The sequence below is a fragment of the Genypterus blacodes genome, unplaced genomic scaffold (assembly GCF_046128005.1).
Source record: "Genypterus blacodes isolate CSIRO-AG114 ecotype Tasmania unplaced genomic scaffold, CSIRO-AGI_Gbla_v1 ptg000003l_1, whole genome shotgun sequence".
NCBI lineage: Eukaryota > Metazoa > Chordata > Actinopteri > Ophidiiformes > Ophidiidae > Genypterus > Genypterus blacodes.
The window spans coordinates 8,609,555-8,628,067 of NW_027466817.1; the positions used below are offsets into that span (position 1 = coordinate 8,609,555).

Consider the following 18,513-nt stretch of genomic DNA (forward strand, 5'->3'; position numbering starts at 1 on the left):
CCAGTTTTACCACTGGTGGGGTTAAAATGCTCACTCAGTCATGATAGATGTGGAAGGAAGTCAGACAAACAGCTGAAAGTCACTTGAATGCAGCATTTCATCATCACGATTAGCTTTCAAGGTGAAAATGGAAAGAAACATCTATTAAAAACCCAAATAGTGAAATCAAGCTGAGGATGTGAGTTTTGCTCTGGTTGTTTTGTCTTCTGTTGCTGAGGGTTACCGGTTCTTCTTCCCTCTGCCTGTCTCTGCTTCTGCTTTGTGTCAGTGTTTCTGTGTTTCTGTGTGTGTGTGTGTGTGTGTGTGTGTGTGTGTGTGTGTGTGTGTGTGTGTGTGTGTGTGTGTGTGTGTGTGTGTGTGTGTGTGTGTGTGTGTGTGTGTGTGTGTGTGTGTGTGTGTAGTGCAGTCGTCAGCACTTACTAACACGTTGATGGTTTTCACAGGTTTGGGTTCTGACTCTGTGTGGGTGACGGGTCGACTCGGGGTCTCAAACAGGACGTCAGGACTGAGAAACTGCAGCAGGTTACAAGCACTGGAAACTGGGAGTGTACCTCCCCCTCCTCCTCCTCCTCTTCCTCCTCCTGCAGTTCCCATGTATTGTATGTGTGAAATGAATCTCTCTTTTCCATCCACCTGTCCAGTATCATGCAGCCGTCTGCGTTTTACAGAAATGATCATGACAGACAAATTAAAAAAATAAGCATCAGGATATGGTACTAAAAAATCACATAATAGTTATTCACAGAGGAGCAAAAAGACAAAAACAAAAGCATATTGAGTATAATGTGTACAGCCAAAAGTGCATGTATGGGAGCTGGTTTGGATGTGAACCAACAACCAACCAAGCTTGGCTGCCAGGAACCACTGAAGAGAGGAAACCCAGTTTGAAAATGAGCCTTGTTGGGTTGATGTTTTGCATTGAAAGGGCATCTGTTAGGACACTGAGCTGCAGTGGGAATCAAACCTGTGACCTCTGCGTTATACGATGACCACTCGGAGCAGGAGGACTCCTACTGTCCAGCAAACTGCAGCTGATTCCTGTCTGACTATTCAAACAGATCAAATTCTCTTATCGCTGTGTGCGGCTGATTCTCACTCTGGGACTGGTACAAGCTGTGTGTGTGTGTGTGTGTGTGTGTGTGTGTGTGTGTGTGTGTGCGTGCGCATGTGTGTGTGTTTGGTTAGGATCATTCCGGCCACACACCTTGTCTACCAGCATTCTCGCTTCTCATGAATCAGTTTAAGGAGCTGGTGAACTAAGACACGGAGACTCAACCACACAGCCTAGTGTGGGAAATAAACCTGATGAACTGATGCACTGTGCTGCTCATCTTCCTCAGGACAGATTGAAGACTTGAACATGGAGCGTGTTTCCTGTTCAGTGGCTCAGATGTGATCCTGGGAGAGTTTCAGGCTCGGGTTTCTGGATTCTGTGTTAAAGCAGACTGTGTAAACAGATCCAGGAAAACTGTGGGACTGCAGGGAATGAGCAGGGGAATCCAGCAGGCTTGATTTGGCCGGAGAAACTTCACTCCCAAGCTGTGAATCACATGATGGCTGTGAATCATCAGATGTGGGGACTGCCAGCAGCACTGAGCTTCACATCAGCCCTGCAGAGCTGAAGGTAGACAGACCGATGAGCAGCACTTAAGACTTCACGTGGAGGAGCTTACAGAGGCTCTTCGATGTTCCATGGATCCATAAGTGTGGATTCTATGGATTAAGGGCCGACTGTGGACCTGAGACGTTCAACCCAGATATCTCAAAAAATGCTCCAACTTGCACAAAACAGCAGTGACCAAGTCCCTTTGAAAGAATTAATGCTGTATCACTCTAAGTTAAATTTGGACCTGCTGGTGGCACTAGATGAAGACAGTCATCACTAGAATACAAGGAATTCAACTCTTGAAACTTTAAATGTCAGCCATGTTGGCTCCACAGTCTAGCTAATGGTGGTGCCAATCAAGACTCCATGGGCTCTGTGTTGCTCAAAGGTGGCAGAGGCAGAGAAACCATGAAGCACCTGTACATATTTAAATTTCACCTTTTACAGTAAGTCAAGTGACGGTTCAGTTTGCGATCATCTTAACCTACGGCGCTGTCCAGGAGAGGAAAGGTTAGAGTCCCAACGCAGCCAAATGGAATATTAGCAACCAATTACTAACTACTAAACTAACTATGAAATAAGAAACTAAAGTGGCCAGTAACCACACACAGGCGAAGCGAAACACAAATCGAGACGTGCAGGTGTGTGTGTGTGTGTGTGTGTGTGTGTGTGTGTGTGTGTGTGTAGACTGTGAAGAGAGAGAGAGAGCAGTTCTATCTGCTGTTGCTCTTCATCACTTGTCCATCTCTCTATAAGGATCAATTACCCCCTGCTTCCAACAGTCACTTTTTCCATCTATGTGTGTGTGTGTGTGTGTGTGTGTGTGTGTGTCCCTTCATTCCCTCTTGTGTTGGACTATTCAGCACCTTAACAATCCGTCTTCTTGTGTAAATATTTCATTGAACGCATGTATCTCCCCGTTTCCCTGGCTACCATGAGGAAGGGCCGGGGCACGATGACATCACCAGGAGCCGTGAAGGTCGCTGCTAATTAAGGGGAGGGAGGGGTTTTTCCCTTCATTATTAGCTTGTTAGCATGAGTGTCATTACTATTATTAACCCAGGTGTGTTTTCTCAATGACCAAATCCTCCATCCTGGTGGAGGAAAGGAGCAGAGGTCCTCCTGCCCCGAGGGGATGCTCGTCCACTGGAGAGGTCACTGTTGCCCCTAGCAACAAGAACACAGAGGGGGAAAAAAAGTTACTCTAAGCTGTAGTTCGGTTGATGCTGAGATGTAAAATAAAACGTAAAATCTGCGCAACTTTGTGAAAAGAAAACTTCAACTCTTTAAGTCAACAATCAACATTTTCTCACAGTAAATAATGTTTGCCAATTTTTGATATTGATTTGTTTCTCACTAAATAATATGTTTTAAGGTTCAAGTTTTTGAAAATGTTGGCCATAAACATGACATCAATGCAATTCAGTTGATTATTCACTTCATTTACAAGGAAAGCAAAAAATGATGCAATGAATGTTTAGCATTAGCTGCTAGTTCATCCATTTCAATGCCTAAACCTTATCAAATATCAATACTTTTAGCTGCAAATCGTGATAATTTTAAGACAGTTAATGCAACACTACTTGTAACAAAACAAGTAACATGAACTTACATGTTGTGACCTTGCCCTGGACTCTTCTCCAACCAAAAGTGACTTTGTGATGAGCCAATTTAGAAATGCCATGTCAATTCTTGCAAAGTGCAATGAAGTTAGTCAAGTACAATTAGTCAAGTAAAATAAGTCCATTGGCTCTCTATTTGACCCTTGTCTGTCTCTGCAATAAACTTGCACGAGTTTAAGCTTGATTTGTGACACGTATTGATTCAGCAGCCATAGAGACATATCAACACATAAAACCAAGGAAGGAAAACCATGAAAAACAGAAAAGGGGTTCACACTGTGACCTTTGACCTTTTATGAATGAATCTGATTCTTCTTCGGCACAGTATCTTATGGATCGTGGGACATTCAAAGTAAGTGAACACCAAATATCTCTCAAAAACGAAACATCACTGACCTGTTTCGGACGTAAATTTCTTTTACATCCAATTCAACTTTTGTCGATTTGCCGGCCTATCACTTTAAGGAAAAGGCCGGAGCAGTTTTTCCACAATTTGTCGGACAAAGACGAGAAGGTTTGTGGATGAAGATGGGGAGGAGGAGGATGTTGTCATCTTGATGGCTCCCCTGAGGTTTCATTAACAGGTAATGGACCTGATGACGAAATGTCAGAGACACACAGTGGAAAAGAGGAAGCGGAGGAGGTGATGTCAGAGTAGCGGGGGGTGCTGATTGGACGGGAGATTCCAGGCCAGCCACTATAAAACCTGATGGGAAGCCACAACACACACAAACACACAGCGGGAAGAGACACAGCAACGACTGGGCGAGAGACATTCCTACTCAGCACTCTCTCTCTCTTTCTCTGTCTGTGTGTGTGTGTGCGTGTGTGTGTGTGGATCTGTTGCTCAGGACCTGCAGAACTGAAGGTAGGCAGAGAAACTTTCTGCACTGCACACTGTACTTGCACGTCGTGTGTGTGTGTGTGTGTGTGTGTGTGTGTGTGTGTGTGTGTGTGTGTGTGTGTGTGTTAGAGAGAGAGAGAGAAAGATGCAGGTGTGCACAGGTGCATAGGTCTTGCAAATGTCACACTGCATGCTTAAATTTGTTTCAAGCCTGTTAGACGTGTGTTCAAACTCTGATCCATTGAGAGGTTAGCAAATATCCTTTTTTTTTTTTTTTTACTTTTTTTTATCTTAATTTTTAACATTTTTACATGAATTTTTCATATTGAGAGTTTTAGAGAGAAACACAGCAGGTGTTTAACCTGAGTAGAATAAAGGACTGTATCTTAAAATCTATAAATGCGTCTGCAAAAAGTGAGCAGATCAAAAGTGCAGAGGAGCAACGTGATCGTCCAACGTGTGCGTCTGCGATTTGTGACGTTGCCATTGGCTGAGATCCTGCTGCTGGGAAACATGGAGTATTTTTGTGAATGGAAGAATTTGTGGAGTGTGCGTGAGTGCGCGTGTGTGTTGCTGTGCGTCTGCATGCGAGTGCACAAGTGTCTGTGGAAGTGTTCACATGTGCATGAATATGAGAGAGAGAGGGAGAGAGAGAGAGAGAGAGAGAGAGAGAGAGAGAGAGAGAGAGAGAGAGAGAGAGAGAGAGAGAGAGAGAGAGAGAGAGAGAGAGAGAGAGAGAGAGAGAGAGAGGGAGTCAGTATTTCTGTCAATAACCACATGTAAGTTTATGCAATTTGTGCATTACCAGGCTTGATTGCAGGAAGTGTGTATAAGCTCTTGAATCTTAAGTAAAATCTGTGAGTGTGTGCTTGTGCGCGCGCGTGTGTGTGTGTGTTGGGGGAATGCAGGAGCGTGCCTGTCAGGAGAGCGTGCATGTGATGGTGCAGAGGCGTTTATTTGCAGGGATGGAAAATGCTAAAATTAGCTGATGTTGCTGGACAATACACTTTGACGGTCAGACAAGCTATAACTGGTGTGTGTGTGTGTGTGTGTGTGTGTGTGTGTGTGTGTGTGTGTTGTTTCACATTAGCATCATGTCAGTTAGTCTGTCAAATATCTCAACTATCATACAAATATCAGTTCTAGACATTCATGTTCCCCAGAGGATGAATCAAATGGAGACGCAAACTCTGTCTCGGCCTATGAGAGGCTCCAGCAGTCTGACAAATCTCCTCATCCTTGTGCAAAGTCCTGATATTCCCAGACAGGAATCCTGGAGACTGTGAGCCAATCAGAATATGTCATTAAAATAATAAAAGTATGGCAGTCTTTATTTTCATAACGGTGATGATTATTATCACTGGTATCAATCTGACCGTCAGCTCAGGTTGATGTCATGTGTTTGGACAGAAGGAAGGGCTGAGGTGTGTCTGATCTCATCACACACACAGATAGAGAGATAATATTTGACTTCCTGTGGTATCCCAGCCTTCCCACAGCTTTGCTCTGTTTCACACACTGAGGTGTGGGTGAAGGTAAACACAAAGGGAGAGGAGACACCTGACACACACACACACACACACACACACACACACACACACACACACACACACACACACACACACACACACACACACACACACACACACACACACACACGCGCGCACAAGAAGCAGATGTTTTTGCATGACTGTGGTCACTTGATTTACTATGTCATGTTAGTTATAAGTCACTTTTACAAGTCACTTTAGTCACAAGTTGCTATAGTTACTAGTCACTTTTGCCCTCCAGAAACACTGTAAGCGTGTCTCCTAAGCTGCAGCCGGTGAAACGTGATGTTTGACTTCTTTGTGTGTTACAGATGCAGAGTGGTTGTGGGCGTGTCCTGCTCTCCTGCCTGCTGTCTGTCACTCTGATTCAGTGCAGTGTGGAGGGTCTCCGAGTGCGACTGCGGCCCCCTCAGGTCAGAACACATACAGACACACACACTCACACTAAAGGACAACATAGTGTCTGTAAATACACACATTATGAACCTGCTGGCTGCTGTTGGAGTCATACCACTTTGTTTAAACCCATGTTAAATTACTGTTAAAGCCGACTCGCCACTTCCTGCACACACTGCAGGAAGTGGCGAGTCACACACTGGTTATTTGTATTATGAAAAATCCACAACATATAACAATTATTCCACTCTGTATATGGACAAAACATCACCTACCCCTGCGTCTCCTTGTGTTCCAGCATATAGACCGGGTCATGTTGGGGTCACGTCACAGCTTTCAGCCACGTTCCAGTGGGGAGAAGGTGGGGGAGGAGCTAACGGTGAAACTCCACCAGCTGAATCACGTCGTGAGGCTGGAGAATGACGTCATGGAGCCAAAGAGGAAGAGGAGTTTCCCTGGCAACAACATGCCACTGGACCGCCTGTCAATCAGCCCCATGGAAACTAAACAGGGAACAAACAAGCAGAGGTGCGATTACTATCAGAGTAGTAGTTGGGTTAATGTTAAGTAAATACCATAATTACCCTTTTATCGCATGAATTTTCTTTATAATGCTCTCTGTAGGAAGGAGGTTGAGTTGCCACGGCGACGGGTCAGTCCTCTCCCCATCGACAGGCTCGGGATGAGTCCTCTACCAAATAGCAGAGGATAGGCCACACCCACTTCCCTCTGACAACACCAGCGCCCTCCACAGCACCCTCCTCTGGACAGGTGCGGTACTGCGCTGCACGTGTTTCCTTCAGTTCAGTTCCAGAGCATTGACCTATGACTCTTTGTCTCTCCAGAGGATTCACCACAGATGCATGAAATTCACATCGGTGCCAGCTGATCACCGACCGCCAATCACCTGCTGAGCCACGCTCCCAACTGCCAATCACCCACCCGTCTACCTTCAGCTCAGCAGGCCACGCCTCCATCACCACACTATGACAGTTCTGAATGTGACATTATGAAGCATTCAGGTGCCGCTTGCAACCTTTGCTGCTGTAAATGCTCAAATATCAGTCTGTAGCCTTAAAACAACATCCAGGAAAGAAAGAATTCAAGCAAATATTTCAGAAGAAACGTGTACAAGCAAATAAAATGCAATGTCAGGAAGCACAGATATTGAAAACTATTTTTTAGAGTATAAAAAGATGATACAACGATGAAACAAGTGTGGCTTCTCTGCCATGTAACCCTGCTTCAGACTGCTGCATTTATTAGTTCAGAAAGCCCAGTTTGTCTTTAGCTCCTGTAAAAGGCTGCAATCTGTTGTTTCCTCATGTACCAGATTCACAAAAGATTTGGAGATTGGAACATTGATTGGAACATTGGAGACAAATGACATCTTTTTGCACTGCCTTTTTAATTTTTTATTTCATCAACAAAAATGTATTCACCTCAAGCAAACAAGAATTCTTTTTATGTGCTTGGCACCTTTTCAATTCCATTTGTCATATCTGGCATATATACCAATATTTGTCTGGAAACTAACCCAGTCACTCACCTTAGGACCTCTTAATGATTTGTAATAATTGTGGCGGTCATTTGTTCTTAATCACATGCGTGTTTGTAATATGTAAACACAAGTGACCTACTCAGCTGAATATCAGTATTTGCTAAATATAAAAATGTCCCCTGAATGCAGCAGCGACTCTGACTGGAGGCCTTCGTCCCCTCAACATTTAAACTGATCTGATACGACTTAACTTGAGTTTTTGCTATACGTGTGTGTGTCGTCTATCCCAGCAGTGCAGCAGGTCTGTTTACAGCAGGACAAAGACAGGACAGCAACCAGTTCAAACCATTGTGTGTGTTTCATCAAGTAGTCAGTATCAATATTTTGTTCTAGTATACGTTCTTTGCCAGTTTTGCAAACAAACTTGAAAAAAATGCACCCAGGACTTTCATGCCAGAATATTTTTACAACTGAAATTAAGTTTGAGTAGTAGTCTAAATACGTCTTAATTACACCAGCTAATGCATGAAAGTATTGTCTGAGTATTTCTGTGCTGTTAAAATGAGGTCATATCTCTATCAACTACTGCCAAGTGAGAACAAAACATACTTATTAACCATTATTCATTTTCTGGCTCTATCTGATGGGGTATTAGAGGACAAACCCACCAGACTGGTCTCCAAAATGATGAATTCATAGTGGGACAAACTGATGTATTATGTGTGAGAAGTCAGCAGTGTGTTGTGACTTTGTTCCTGTGTCCTTTCAGTCCTGTTACACTGACTGTGGTCTAAATGCTTTCTTACTGCCTGAATTCTAACTGTGCATATTAAATACTAAAAGCTCACCGGGCTCAGGTCGTCTGTTGTTCACAGGTGTAGGGGTCTCCTGTAGGAACTCTTCATCAGTGCATGGTCTTAATCGAAAATGATGCTATATGCTTGAGGAACATCTGCTTTACTACAGTCCAATCTGGTCTGTCCAAGATGGCTGAAAAGGACGAACTGATCAATCACTGAAGCAGAAACTTTGCTGTAACCCCGTCAACATCACACCTTAACACACGGAGCTCAGGGAGATAAATAAAGAGCAGATGAGTGCTGAGTTGAGAGCTCTTTATTACAAACATCTGATGTAGGACAGTGCGTTCACACAGCAAACAAAAACCATGACTCACCCCTCAAACACAGAAATCTGACATCACCATCCTGGAGTCATTTTGTGGGCTGTGTGAACGTGGACCTGAAGACTGTTCATACGCTTCTGTACAGCCAATATGGGGGCAGAAAAGGGACCAGAGAAGGACAGAAGAGGCTTGACCGGCTGATAAAGTCCCACAGCACAGACACCGTCACACTCAGAGCACAGACGCAGCAGCGTGGACGCCACTTTCCTCACATATCATTGCCAACGTGATGGCGCTGTGAGCGAGGAAATGTTAAAATACCCAACAAAAACACCCATAGAGCTGCAAGCAGGCCAGCAGATAGCAAACATCAATCATGACGGGGAAACTGACTATATGTTATTAAATTAAAAAGCCAGGAAAACAGCAAAAGTCTGCAACAGCTCCTGAAGAAAACCGGGTCGTGATGTCCTTGAAGTCGAGAATGAAAACCACAGATTGTAATGAAAAACTGCATAATCCTGAAAAGTGGGGCGGGACCTTTCAATGTCAGACACAATTCTCCTTTATCCACAGTAAAATGTGTTAACCTTCATAGAGTGTCACTAATTCATAGTCACTAATGTGAGCGTTACAAGATTTGAGCTGGCTAAAATCCATCACGATCACACACCGTCGTAAAAGCCAGTGTAGCTGACTGCTAACATTAGCTACTGGAGCTAATGTTGGCTAATGGTGACTTAACCTCCAAGTCTGATTAAATTAAAAACATTACCTTGTATATGCATGTAGATTGTGTGCCGGTGAAGCAATTCTGTGTGTCATGTTCTTGATCAACATTCAAAGATTCTTTTGAGAATGCGGCGTTTCCTGTTTCTTGCTTCCTGCTGTGATTCTTCGGCCGACGGGGGTCAAACAAAAATGGCGGCTGTCTGCCATCTGGGCCAATTTCCATTGACAGTTTGCGGCCCATATTGGCTGTGAAAGGAGCGATTGGTGGAGGCAGAGGTGAGGGGGGCGATGGCGAGGAGAATCCCAGGAGAGCTCGGGAACAAAACATTAAAAGAAAAAAAAAAGAAGAAATCCTAACGAGGTTAAAATCAAAGTGGCATCCGGTTCCCTTCCACGCTGATCTTGACGGCGTGACCCGTCTTAGTCAGGCGACGGATGTCAGCAAAGCGACGCAACTGTTTATCAACGCGGGTCATACCCTTCTTTGTGGCACCCTGAAAAGTTGAGAAAAGAGAGATTAGTTAAATGTGGAATAAGCATTCTGACACAAGCACCACCTGTACATTTAACAACCCTGCGTCCTAAAGAGCCATGAAACGCTTTGGCCACTAGATTGACAGAAGTGACACCAAACGTGTGGTTGGTCGAGCACGTTCCTGTTTCCCTGACGATGCTGAGCCAATCCATCTTTCATTAGACGTGACTAGATAATGGATCTACATGGATAAGAATGGAAACTAATAATAGCTCCCCTGGCTGCTGAAGAAGCATGACTCAGCATTATCGTCTGGTGCGTTTCATGGCTCTTTAGCGCGCTTCACTTCCTGGGAGCCATGCTGGGGGTGTTAGCGCCCTCACACATGACAGAACGGGAGCCCAGTCTCCCTACAGTTCGAGCCCCCATGGAGGGTTAGGAGGAGCTGCATCACCTGGAGGCCATCAGGGACCAGGCTGTTAAAGAGCCCAATACATGACTGACACACACACACACAGAGGAACCATGTTAGCTCCCATCACCGCGAGTACATGCAGTCAGAGTGCAGAACGCTGCTCTGATTCATGTCTCCATCCTGAAGGTAAAGGTCATTTCACACCACATCATGTTGAGCCGTGTTGGACTCCAGCATGGGGTGAAACATAATGGAATCAAGGAAACAGAGGAGTAAAGGAATTCTTTGATCGTCTGCTGTGGTTGGGTAGAACGCACACAGACGCCCAAACCTTATCAGTGCTTCCTGCTACTGAGGTAGCGGTCAAAGGTGATTTGCACCAAAGAAAGACTGGCCGCTCTGGACCATTTAACTGTTGGTGACAGAGTGGAGAGTCTTCTCTGGAGGGAAACTTTGTTGCCGACACCACACACACCGCCTCACTTTGACCCATCACTGCACGACGGCAGACCAAACACCATGCAGGAAGGACTTACTGCCCCCCACAGGTGGCTGCAGGTACTACAGGGGCATTCGGTTTCCCTCTATGCTGATCTTGACGGCTCCCTGTGGGCGCCCAATTTTCCTCTGCCCAGCGAAGCGCCGCTTGTGCTTCTCCAGCAGGCTGACGCCCTTCTTATAGCCGCTCTACAGAGGACCAATCAAGCTTGATTCTAGATTCCTATATTTTTACATTTGATATGACAACAGCTTCTTTTTTTATAATGCAAAAATTACCTGGCTAGAAAAAGTAAAGAAAAGAGTTAAATGAACAATGTTCCATCTTCATAAAAATGTTGTTAGTTTGTAGTAATTATTATATTATTATCATTATTATTATTATTATATGTATTTAAATAGAAATTTGACATGTATTTTCAAATAAACACAGAATACGAAAATTCAACAAACTATTCAGTAAACATGTTTTTTGTTCCTGTCAGACGACACAAGAATCCCTGGAAAGTTCTTCCTCTCAGTAGATTATTATTATTGTTACAAATTGCATTTTGTAGTTTAAATTCATAATGTTTAGAGTTATTTTTAATAATTATTTTTTTCAGTTACATAATTTTGCTACAACCATTTATCATTTTTTGTTGTTCATGGTTTACATCAATGTCTCAATGTATTCATCTTATATCCTGCACATATTTGTTAAACCCCTCCCCCCTCCTCTCCTCCTTGTACTCACCCGGCTGGAGTCGCCCTCCACGTTCCATTTGGGCCGGACAACATAGTCCTTATTGGAGGGCATGGGGACCCGAGCCCTGGCACAAAATCCGGGGTCTCCGGGTCGCAACGCTCTGGAGGAATGAGGGGAAGAAACGCGATCCGTTAAAATGACAGCTGATGTCGAGACGTGATGTCATGGATTACACTCTGACTTTAGTTGCTCCATAAATATTTAATGTTACAAATGTATTTAGTTTCACTCAAATCTGTGGCGATCAATAGGATTTGTAAGCCTACACTGTGAGCTGCAGACAGGTTAAGGTTACACTTCATGTACGCGGCATCTGAATGACAAACAGAACCAAGCGGGTTGCCACTTACTTTTCTTCTCCGGTCAGCTGTTTCTCCAGGTCTCTGCGAGGAGTCTGGCCACCCGAGCTGAGAGAGGGACAGAGAGAGATTGGGTTTAGATCACAGGTGGTGAATGATCAGTGCACTGTAACCACGGACGTGTCCCAACCCAGATCAGAGCCCAGCCGTCCACACATTACTGACAATCTCCACCTCACAGCGGTTAGTCTGGCTTTTGTTTTACTCACAAGCAGACCGACACCAGACAAGACCAAAGTCAGCACCTTTCCCTCTCAAACATGTTGCAGTAAACCTCATGCCAGCAGCTGCTTCACAGTAAAAGCTTCTCACTTGGCAGGGTTTTGATCAGATCAAGGCCTTTAAGATGGGGGGGCGGGGTCAATACTTTGTACTGTGAAGCAGGTCAAGGGAATTCACAAACATACAGCTCAACACGTGAAAGCTATTCTTAAATACGTACTCCATCACACCTCATTATAATCACAACCTCCAACAAATTAAACACACATCACAAAGTTTCTTCATGTCGTGCAGTTTTGTTTAGAGTGACATTTGTGTGCATTGCATTCTTGTTAAGACGACACTACATCATTTCACTTCAGAACTGTTCTCTCTGGGTAAAGGTCGGCTAGCAGGATCTGAAACCACAGAGATGAAGCTGATCTCTATCTTCCTGACGACAGATTTGAGGGTTTCTCTAAATATCAAGACTGAAACATGACTACGCTCTGTCCAGTGGCCTTCTCCAACCATGGCAACCATGCAATTGTCTGACTGAACCTGATTGGAGGAGAGAAGACGTCAGGCTCATCTGCCCTCTCCACCTTCTCAGGCTGACTGGAGGGAGTTGGGGTGGAGGTGGGGTGAAAAGGAGGAGGAATCAAAGATGAAGAATGAAGGAGAAACAAAAGTACAAGAGCAGTATGACAGGAAATCACCTAATGATGAGCAGAGAGAAAAGACGTGAGGAGGACTGTGGAAACACAAACGATAATGGAGAGGATGAAAGTGGGAGATATGACCTCAAATCAAGTTCACAGATTTACTCTCTGAAGCGAATTTGCAGTATTTATAATTCTATTCTGTGTGATTCATGTTTGTCACTGCTCAGTCAGCCTTTCACAGAATTCAGACTGAGACTGACTATTTCAAGGTGCCGATTATTCTCTGAACTCTGATCTAGAAATGATATCAACTTCAAAGTCAGGTTGTTTTTTTTATCTCTTCAAGTTCACTTTACTCTGATATTAATCCAATTCTATGAAATTCTCTTCTGTGAGACATTGGACTGAATACCAAACTTTATCCCAAACTTATGAAGATTTTCCAAAAGTATACCCTGGGTTTGATGTTTTTGAGATGTTGTCCTACCCGTCAAGACAGTCGCTGGTTTCACATCACAGTGTGATGAGGGTTTTAGCGTTGTAGTATCAGAGTGTATTTAGTACCTGAGTCGTCGTCTCTGAGGCATCTGCTGGTCCAGATCTCTCTGCTGACGCTCCTCTCTCGTCATTCCCTTGTAGTTTGACGTCAGGCCAAAGATGGGCCGTGACCATTCATCTGAAAAAACAAAAGAGTCTGGAGTTTAAAAACACTGCAGTGAAAGCGTCTCATCCTTAGACAGAAAATGTTCAGAGATAACTAATTGTAAGATAGGAAAGGGCATTTAGGAGGAAGAAAGGAGAAATGAGAGGATCTTACTGATGAGTTTAAGGGCCAGGTCTTTGTTGGGTCGAGACTCTTTGGGGTGTTTGTACAGGAACATGACAGATCGTCCAATTCCACTGTGCTTCAGTGTCTCCTGGCTCACACTGGGCAGCTGCAGAGAGGAAACACAGTAACACACCGTGAGCCATGGAACCCTGACATCCCAGTACTTTTACATTAGCACATCATTCAATATTTGTTTAATATTGGGAACCATTTGTGTGTATGAATGTCTCTTTTAAACTTCATTTACATTTTTATTTGCATTACCAAAGTAATGTAGTGGGAGATGGGAGACGTGAATGAATCAATAATGATGACATCATTGACGCACACAGACACACACCTACATTGGAGACTCACGAATGATGTCACAGTTGTTAATGACATCATGAATGGTCAGTCTAATTAGCATGTTGTTGTATTGTCAAGTTCTAGTAAATGGCTTTGGTCCCTGAAAATGTGAATGCAAACTTGCTAGTACTTCGTCAGAACAGAGCGAGGGCCTCTGTCCCTCTCACACACACACATGCACACACACAGATAGGACTAACGCAGGTCTGCAGCAAGTGTACTGACCTCATGCAAGATCCTGAGTAGCTCCTCTCTGATACGGAGAGCAGGCAGTGATTTGTCTGGCAGAGGACTGATCCACTCCTTAATGGCGGACATCACTCCACTGTCGATAAACGTCTCCTTCAAGTCCTGTCTGAGGGACAAACGACCCATTTACACCTCCAACACATTTACATAAGACGTGGCCTGAATAACAACATCTTTGATTTACATCTTCTACTGTATATCTTTTAGAAAAGTATCAATCCACATCAAACATCTTTAAACAAACGGTTACAATCTGTTGCCTTACTTCTTCAGGTGCATGACGACTGTGGGCAGCAGAGTGAGTTTCTTCAGCGCTGGTTTCTTTTGACTGTTGAGAGTTCGATCCTCCTGTAAACACATAAACAAGTGTGTCAGGATCACGCCGTACAGAGAAACCACAGAAAAGGGTCTTTTATTTTTACAGCCTGACCTCAGCAGCTTCATTCATTTTGGTGATCATGGCGCTGACTACGTCGTCGGCGTCGCTGATGAACGTTCCTCCGTCGCGGTGCCTCCTCTTCCTGCTGTTCATGGCTTTCTTACGAGCGAGCATGATGTCAAAGTCTGACATGTGGCTCATACTGCACACAGAAAAACCTTGTTTATAGCAGGCAGGAAATCAGGAACATGAGACAAATCTGTATTTTTCTGATTTACAAATGTTTGATGTCTCTGCAAGTAAAACAACATGTGTGAGGAACTGTGTGTGTGTGTTTTCTGAACAGGCTTTTACTTACTCTTGGCCACTGCGGTCGACTCCTTCATCAGAGTCTGAATCTTCCTGGGCCTTGTGCTGCTGCATCTTCTCCTCCTTCTTATCCCCGTCCAGGTCCTCCTGGTTGAAACCCTGAAGGAGCAGCAGATATGATTTGCAAACGTACATCCTTCAAAGGAAGTAACAACATTAAAGCCACACTGGGCGATCAGCACGTGTGGATGGAGCAGAAAGTTGAGGCGTCATTCTCACCGTAAACTCTTCGCCCTCCTCATCTCCAGATTCTCCAAAAATGTCTGCAATCATTTTCCTGGACAAAGCAGAGGGAGCAAAGGTCAGACAGACACAAACATCTCAACCTGAATCACAGCTGAATGTTCACTATAATCTGTGACATTCACTTCCTGTCTACGGTTATACACTCATAATAAAGCTACTGAAATCCTAAAATAAAACCTATTTCCTTTCACAGTGTAAAGTGACGTAATCATGTGTGGAACGCTGTGCTCACTCTTCTTCGTCTCCAGAGTCACTGTCACTGCCAAACAGCGCCTTCTCGTCTTTCTTCCCTGGCGTGCCCTTTGACCTCTCATCTTCGCTCTCGCTGTCAGAGCCGAGTTCTCTCAGTTTGGCAGCCATGCTCTTGTCTGGACCTCCCGAACTGGCGTCGCTGTTGGAATTCTCGTCGTCCGACACCGCCCGGCCCCTCTTCCTGGCTGCGGGGTCGCAAACAACAACATTTAAGAGCAGCAGATGGAACGGCATCACCTGGGTAACGCCATCCGGACAGGAAGGAAGGAGCACAAAGCTGAACTCTCACCTGGTGCTTCAGCTTGATCTTCATCCTCATCCTCGCTGTCTGACAGGATGGCCTTCTTCCTCTTCACTGCAACACACCAGTCAAATGTTCAAATGGAAGTTTAAACCATCACAGTGATCATTGATTGATAACAAACGGCCATTTGTGAGGCAGAAAAAAATGTGTCTCAACATCTAAAAGTCAAGGTTTTGTTGGGCTCAGTGGCTATGTAAAGACATCTCAGACTCAGTTTGTCAGGCTCAGCTCTAATCAGCCTAAAATGGACCAATCTTACTGCTAACAGCTGAATGGTTGTTTCAGATCTCCCATTAGCTCATTAACATGTCTGTATCTTAACATTCCAATACTAACATGTGTATACTTCCCATACCAAAGTCTTAACTTAGCATTAGTCTCAAAGTAAAGCTGAGGCTGATGGGAGTTTGGTCTTTCATGTGTGATGCATACCTGGCTTATCGTCTTCATCGTCGCTGTCATCTGCAGCTTTCTGCTTCTTCCCCTCTTCCTCTGCATCACTTCCTGCCGCCTTCTTCCAGCCCCCCTCCTCCTCCTCCTCACTGTCAGAATTCATCACAGCCTTCCACTTCACTCCTTCCTCCTTCGCTTCCTCCTGTTTCCCAGAATCCGCCTCTCCCTCAGAGTCTATCTGTGTTGCCTTGCGTCTGGCAGGCGTCTCTGTGTCAGAGTCACTGTCAGCGTTGGATTGTCGGTCATTTGATGCTGCTGGCCTGCTGTCTACCTTTTCAGAGTCACTTTCTGCTGCTGCCTTGTGCTCCTCCTCCATGTCTGAGCTGCTCCCCCTGCGTTTAGCAGGAGACGCTGCTTCCTGCTCATTATCAGAGGTGCTGGGTTTGATTGGAGAATCCTCCTCGTTGTCTGAAGTGCTTCTCCTGCGTTTGACCAGAGATTCATCGTCGCTGTCTGCAGGTCTAGGAGCCTCCGGTTCTGAGGAACTGTCATTGTCGTTGTGATTCTGGGGGGCTTCGCCTTCAGAGTCACTGTCGGCCCCTCTGTGACCCTCATTGTCAGAACCACTGGCAGCTCTATTAGTCTCCATGACAGCAGGGTTGTACTCGTCATTACTGCCTTCATCCTGTTCAGCCAAGCAGATTTATTATTACAGTGAGAAATGATCTTTAAAAGTTTGGAGCTTATCTAAAATAACCAACAAACAAGGACATTAGTTCAACTTTGGTAAAACCACTTAACTTGAATAACAAAAAATCAAAAACCGCAATTTCCTAGTAGAGGAAATACCTACGAAGATATGGTATCTGCATGCCTGCACAACATAAATACAAAGAATGGAAAGTGGAATGACCAAATACTCCACATCAGTTACACTTAATCAGTTTTCATTCTCAGTTTAAATCAAATGAATGCACTGTCACATAACTTAAGGTTTATGTACAGCTGTTATGAATAACAACAATACCTGTAGTTTATTTCTAAGGTCTGTACAGGTCAACGGGGCCAAACATCAGCATGTTTACAGTGCAAGCTTAGATTAAATGATTTAGCTGTGAACTAAACCAAATGTAGAGGAGTTAGTATCTGCACTGCTCTCTTACCTCTGATTGATGCTTATCACTCCTCACCTCCTCCCCATCTGATGCTGGGTGTTCATCCTGAACTGGAGTGCCACCGCCGTCATCTGGAGAACACACAACTGCTCAGCGACAACAACAACAACAACAACACACCACAGATCCACAGTACATGAGTCACAGGAGGATGGCACCCTGGGTAGTTTTACTGCTGTTTTGAACTGGCCAAACTGCTGTAAAACTTAGATTTTAAGCTTATCATCACATGTTTTGTACTTAAAGTAAAGGTTCTGGACATGCGTTGACGTCACACTCAGCCATTCGTTCACAGATGGCACAGGGGCGTAGCAAGCAAGGCGCCAAACTGGACACCGGGATCAGTAAGTTAGTGGTTCAGTGTTTTGCCGAAACAACACTTCGGCAGGCTCACTAGGAGGATTCCGGAATCAAAGCAGGAACCTAGACTCCTTAGACGGCGGCGGTACCAGCCACCCTGAGCCGAGTCCCACCTCTAAATGAAACCACACACTTCCTGGGTGAATACCGGCCACGCCGCTGGACACAAACTCAGGCGTGTTAACGTCTAACATACAGTTCACAGGTGAAATGCGACTGGGGGCACATTAATTAAACCGCCGCTTTCACTAAGCGGAACAAACAGCCTGACGTAAACACGAGTTCACGCTGGAAAACAAGAGGAAACAAAGCAACAGAAGCGCCGTTACCGGAGTGAGTCGCGGACATGTAGTCTTCCTCCTCTCCGTCCATCTACCACGGGAGCCGAGCGGCTGTTTATCAGATTAGATATAACAGAGATTAAATATGACCAGACGCTACTACCAATAAGTTAATAAATTAGCAAACTAACTGGGTTAACAATGCTAGCGAGATGCTCAGCCAAAATGGTGTCGCTCTCGTCACGTACGCATGCGCATATAGGACGACGTCGCGTAGCTATGACGATTACAAATGTACGTATTAATTTATATTTTGCCCAGAAACTTTTTTGTTGTGTCATTATTTATTGACTTCCGTGATGTAAGCCTTTTGTGCGGCCAATACATTTTATATTGTCACTTTTACACAAAATAAATGCTTTTCCCGTTGTAAGATTAAAAGCCAGGCCATTTACTGATTATTGGAAACAAAAACTGTATTATGTGTCAGCTCCTGATGAGCATTTCATTTTTGATAACCGTATTTCATTTATATTATTTTTATTAGTTATAAAATAATTTGTAGTTTATTTTTATTTACATTTGAGGGT

The 18,513-nt window shown here is 44.4% G+C and overlaps 2 protein-coding genes across 3 annotated transcripts; one reads left to right on the forward strand and one right to left on the reverse strand.

Moving 5' to 3' along the window:
* Positions 1–5,933: 5,933 nt before the first annotated feature.
* On the forward strand, positions 5,934–6,730 carry ostn (osteocrin). Its single transcript, XM_076142917.1, has 3 exons — positions 5,934–6,035; positions 6,317–6,546; positions 6,643–6,730. The coding sequence occupies exons 1-3, from the start codon at positions 5,934–5,936 to the stop codon at positions 6,728–6,730; spliced, it is 420 nt and encodes a 139-aa protein (XP_075999032.1).
* Positions 6,731–7,943: 1,213 nt separating this feature from the next.
* iws1 (interacts with SUPT6H, CTD assembly factor 1) lies at positions 7,944–18,183 on the reverse strand. 2 transcript variants are annotated; one of them, XM_076170530.1, is made up of 16 exons: positions 17,972–18,183; positions 17,271–17,353; positions 16,147–16,792; positions 15,700–15,765; positions 15,391–15,595; positions 15,132–15,189; positions 14,902–15,011; positions 14,595–14,745; positions 14,430–14,512; positions 14,141–14,270; positions 13,556–13,673; positions 13,303–13,414; positions 11,864–11,920; positions 11,502–11,613; positions 10,804–10,954; positions 9,732–9,871 (listed from the first exon to the last, which is right to left on the reverse strand). In XM_076170530.1, exons 1-15 carry the CDS (start codon positions 18,012–18,014, stop codon positions 10,829–10,831), a joined length of 2,100 nt encoding a protein of 699 aa, XP_076026645.1. In that variant the 5' UTR covers positions 18,015–18,183; the 3' UTR covers positions 9,732–9,871; positions 10,804–10,828. The 2 variants fall into 2 exon arrangements, with proteins under 2 accessions (XP_076026572.1, XP_076026645.1); XM_076170457.1 differs by lacking the exon at positions 10,804–10,954 and having other exon boundaries at positions 7,944–9,871; positions 17,972–18,182.
* Between the last annotated feature and the right edge of the window lie 330 nt (positions 18,184–18,513).

What these genes read in the sequence shown, in the direction of transcription:
- ostn (XM_076142917.1), top strand. Translation starts at nt 5,934, where the DNA reads ATGCAGAGTGGTTGTGGGCGTGTCCTGCTCTCCTGCCTGCTGTCTGTC. An exon ending in TGCGACTGCGGCCCCCTCAG is followed by an intron (nt 6,036 to 6,316) that starts GTCAGAACACAT and finishes CTTGTGTTCCAG; the next exon opens with CATATAGACCGGGTCATGTT. An exon ending in CAGGGAACAAACAAGCAGAG is followed by an intron (nt 6,547 to 6,642) that starts GTGCGATTACTA and finishes TGCTCTCTGTAG; the next exon opens with GAAGGAGGTTGAGTTGCCAC.
- iws1 (XM_076170457.1), bottom strand. Translation starts at nt 18,014, where the DNA reads ATGGACGGAGAGGAGGAAGACTACATGTCCGCGACTCACTCCG. An exon ending in AGGAGGGCGAAGAGTTTACG is followed by an intron (nt 15,012 to 15,131) that starts GTGAGAATGACG and finishes CTGCTCCTTCAG; the next exon opens with GGTTTCAACCAGGAGGACCT. An exon ending in CAGCTGACCGGAGAAGAAAA is followed by an intron (nt 11,614 to 11,863) that starts GTAAGTGGCAAC and finishes TCATTCCTCCAG; the next exon opens with AGCGTTGCGACCCGGAGACC.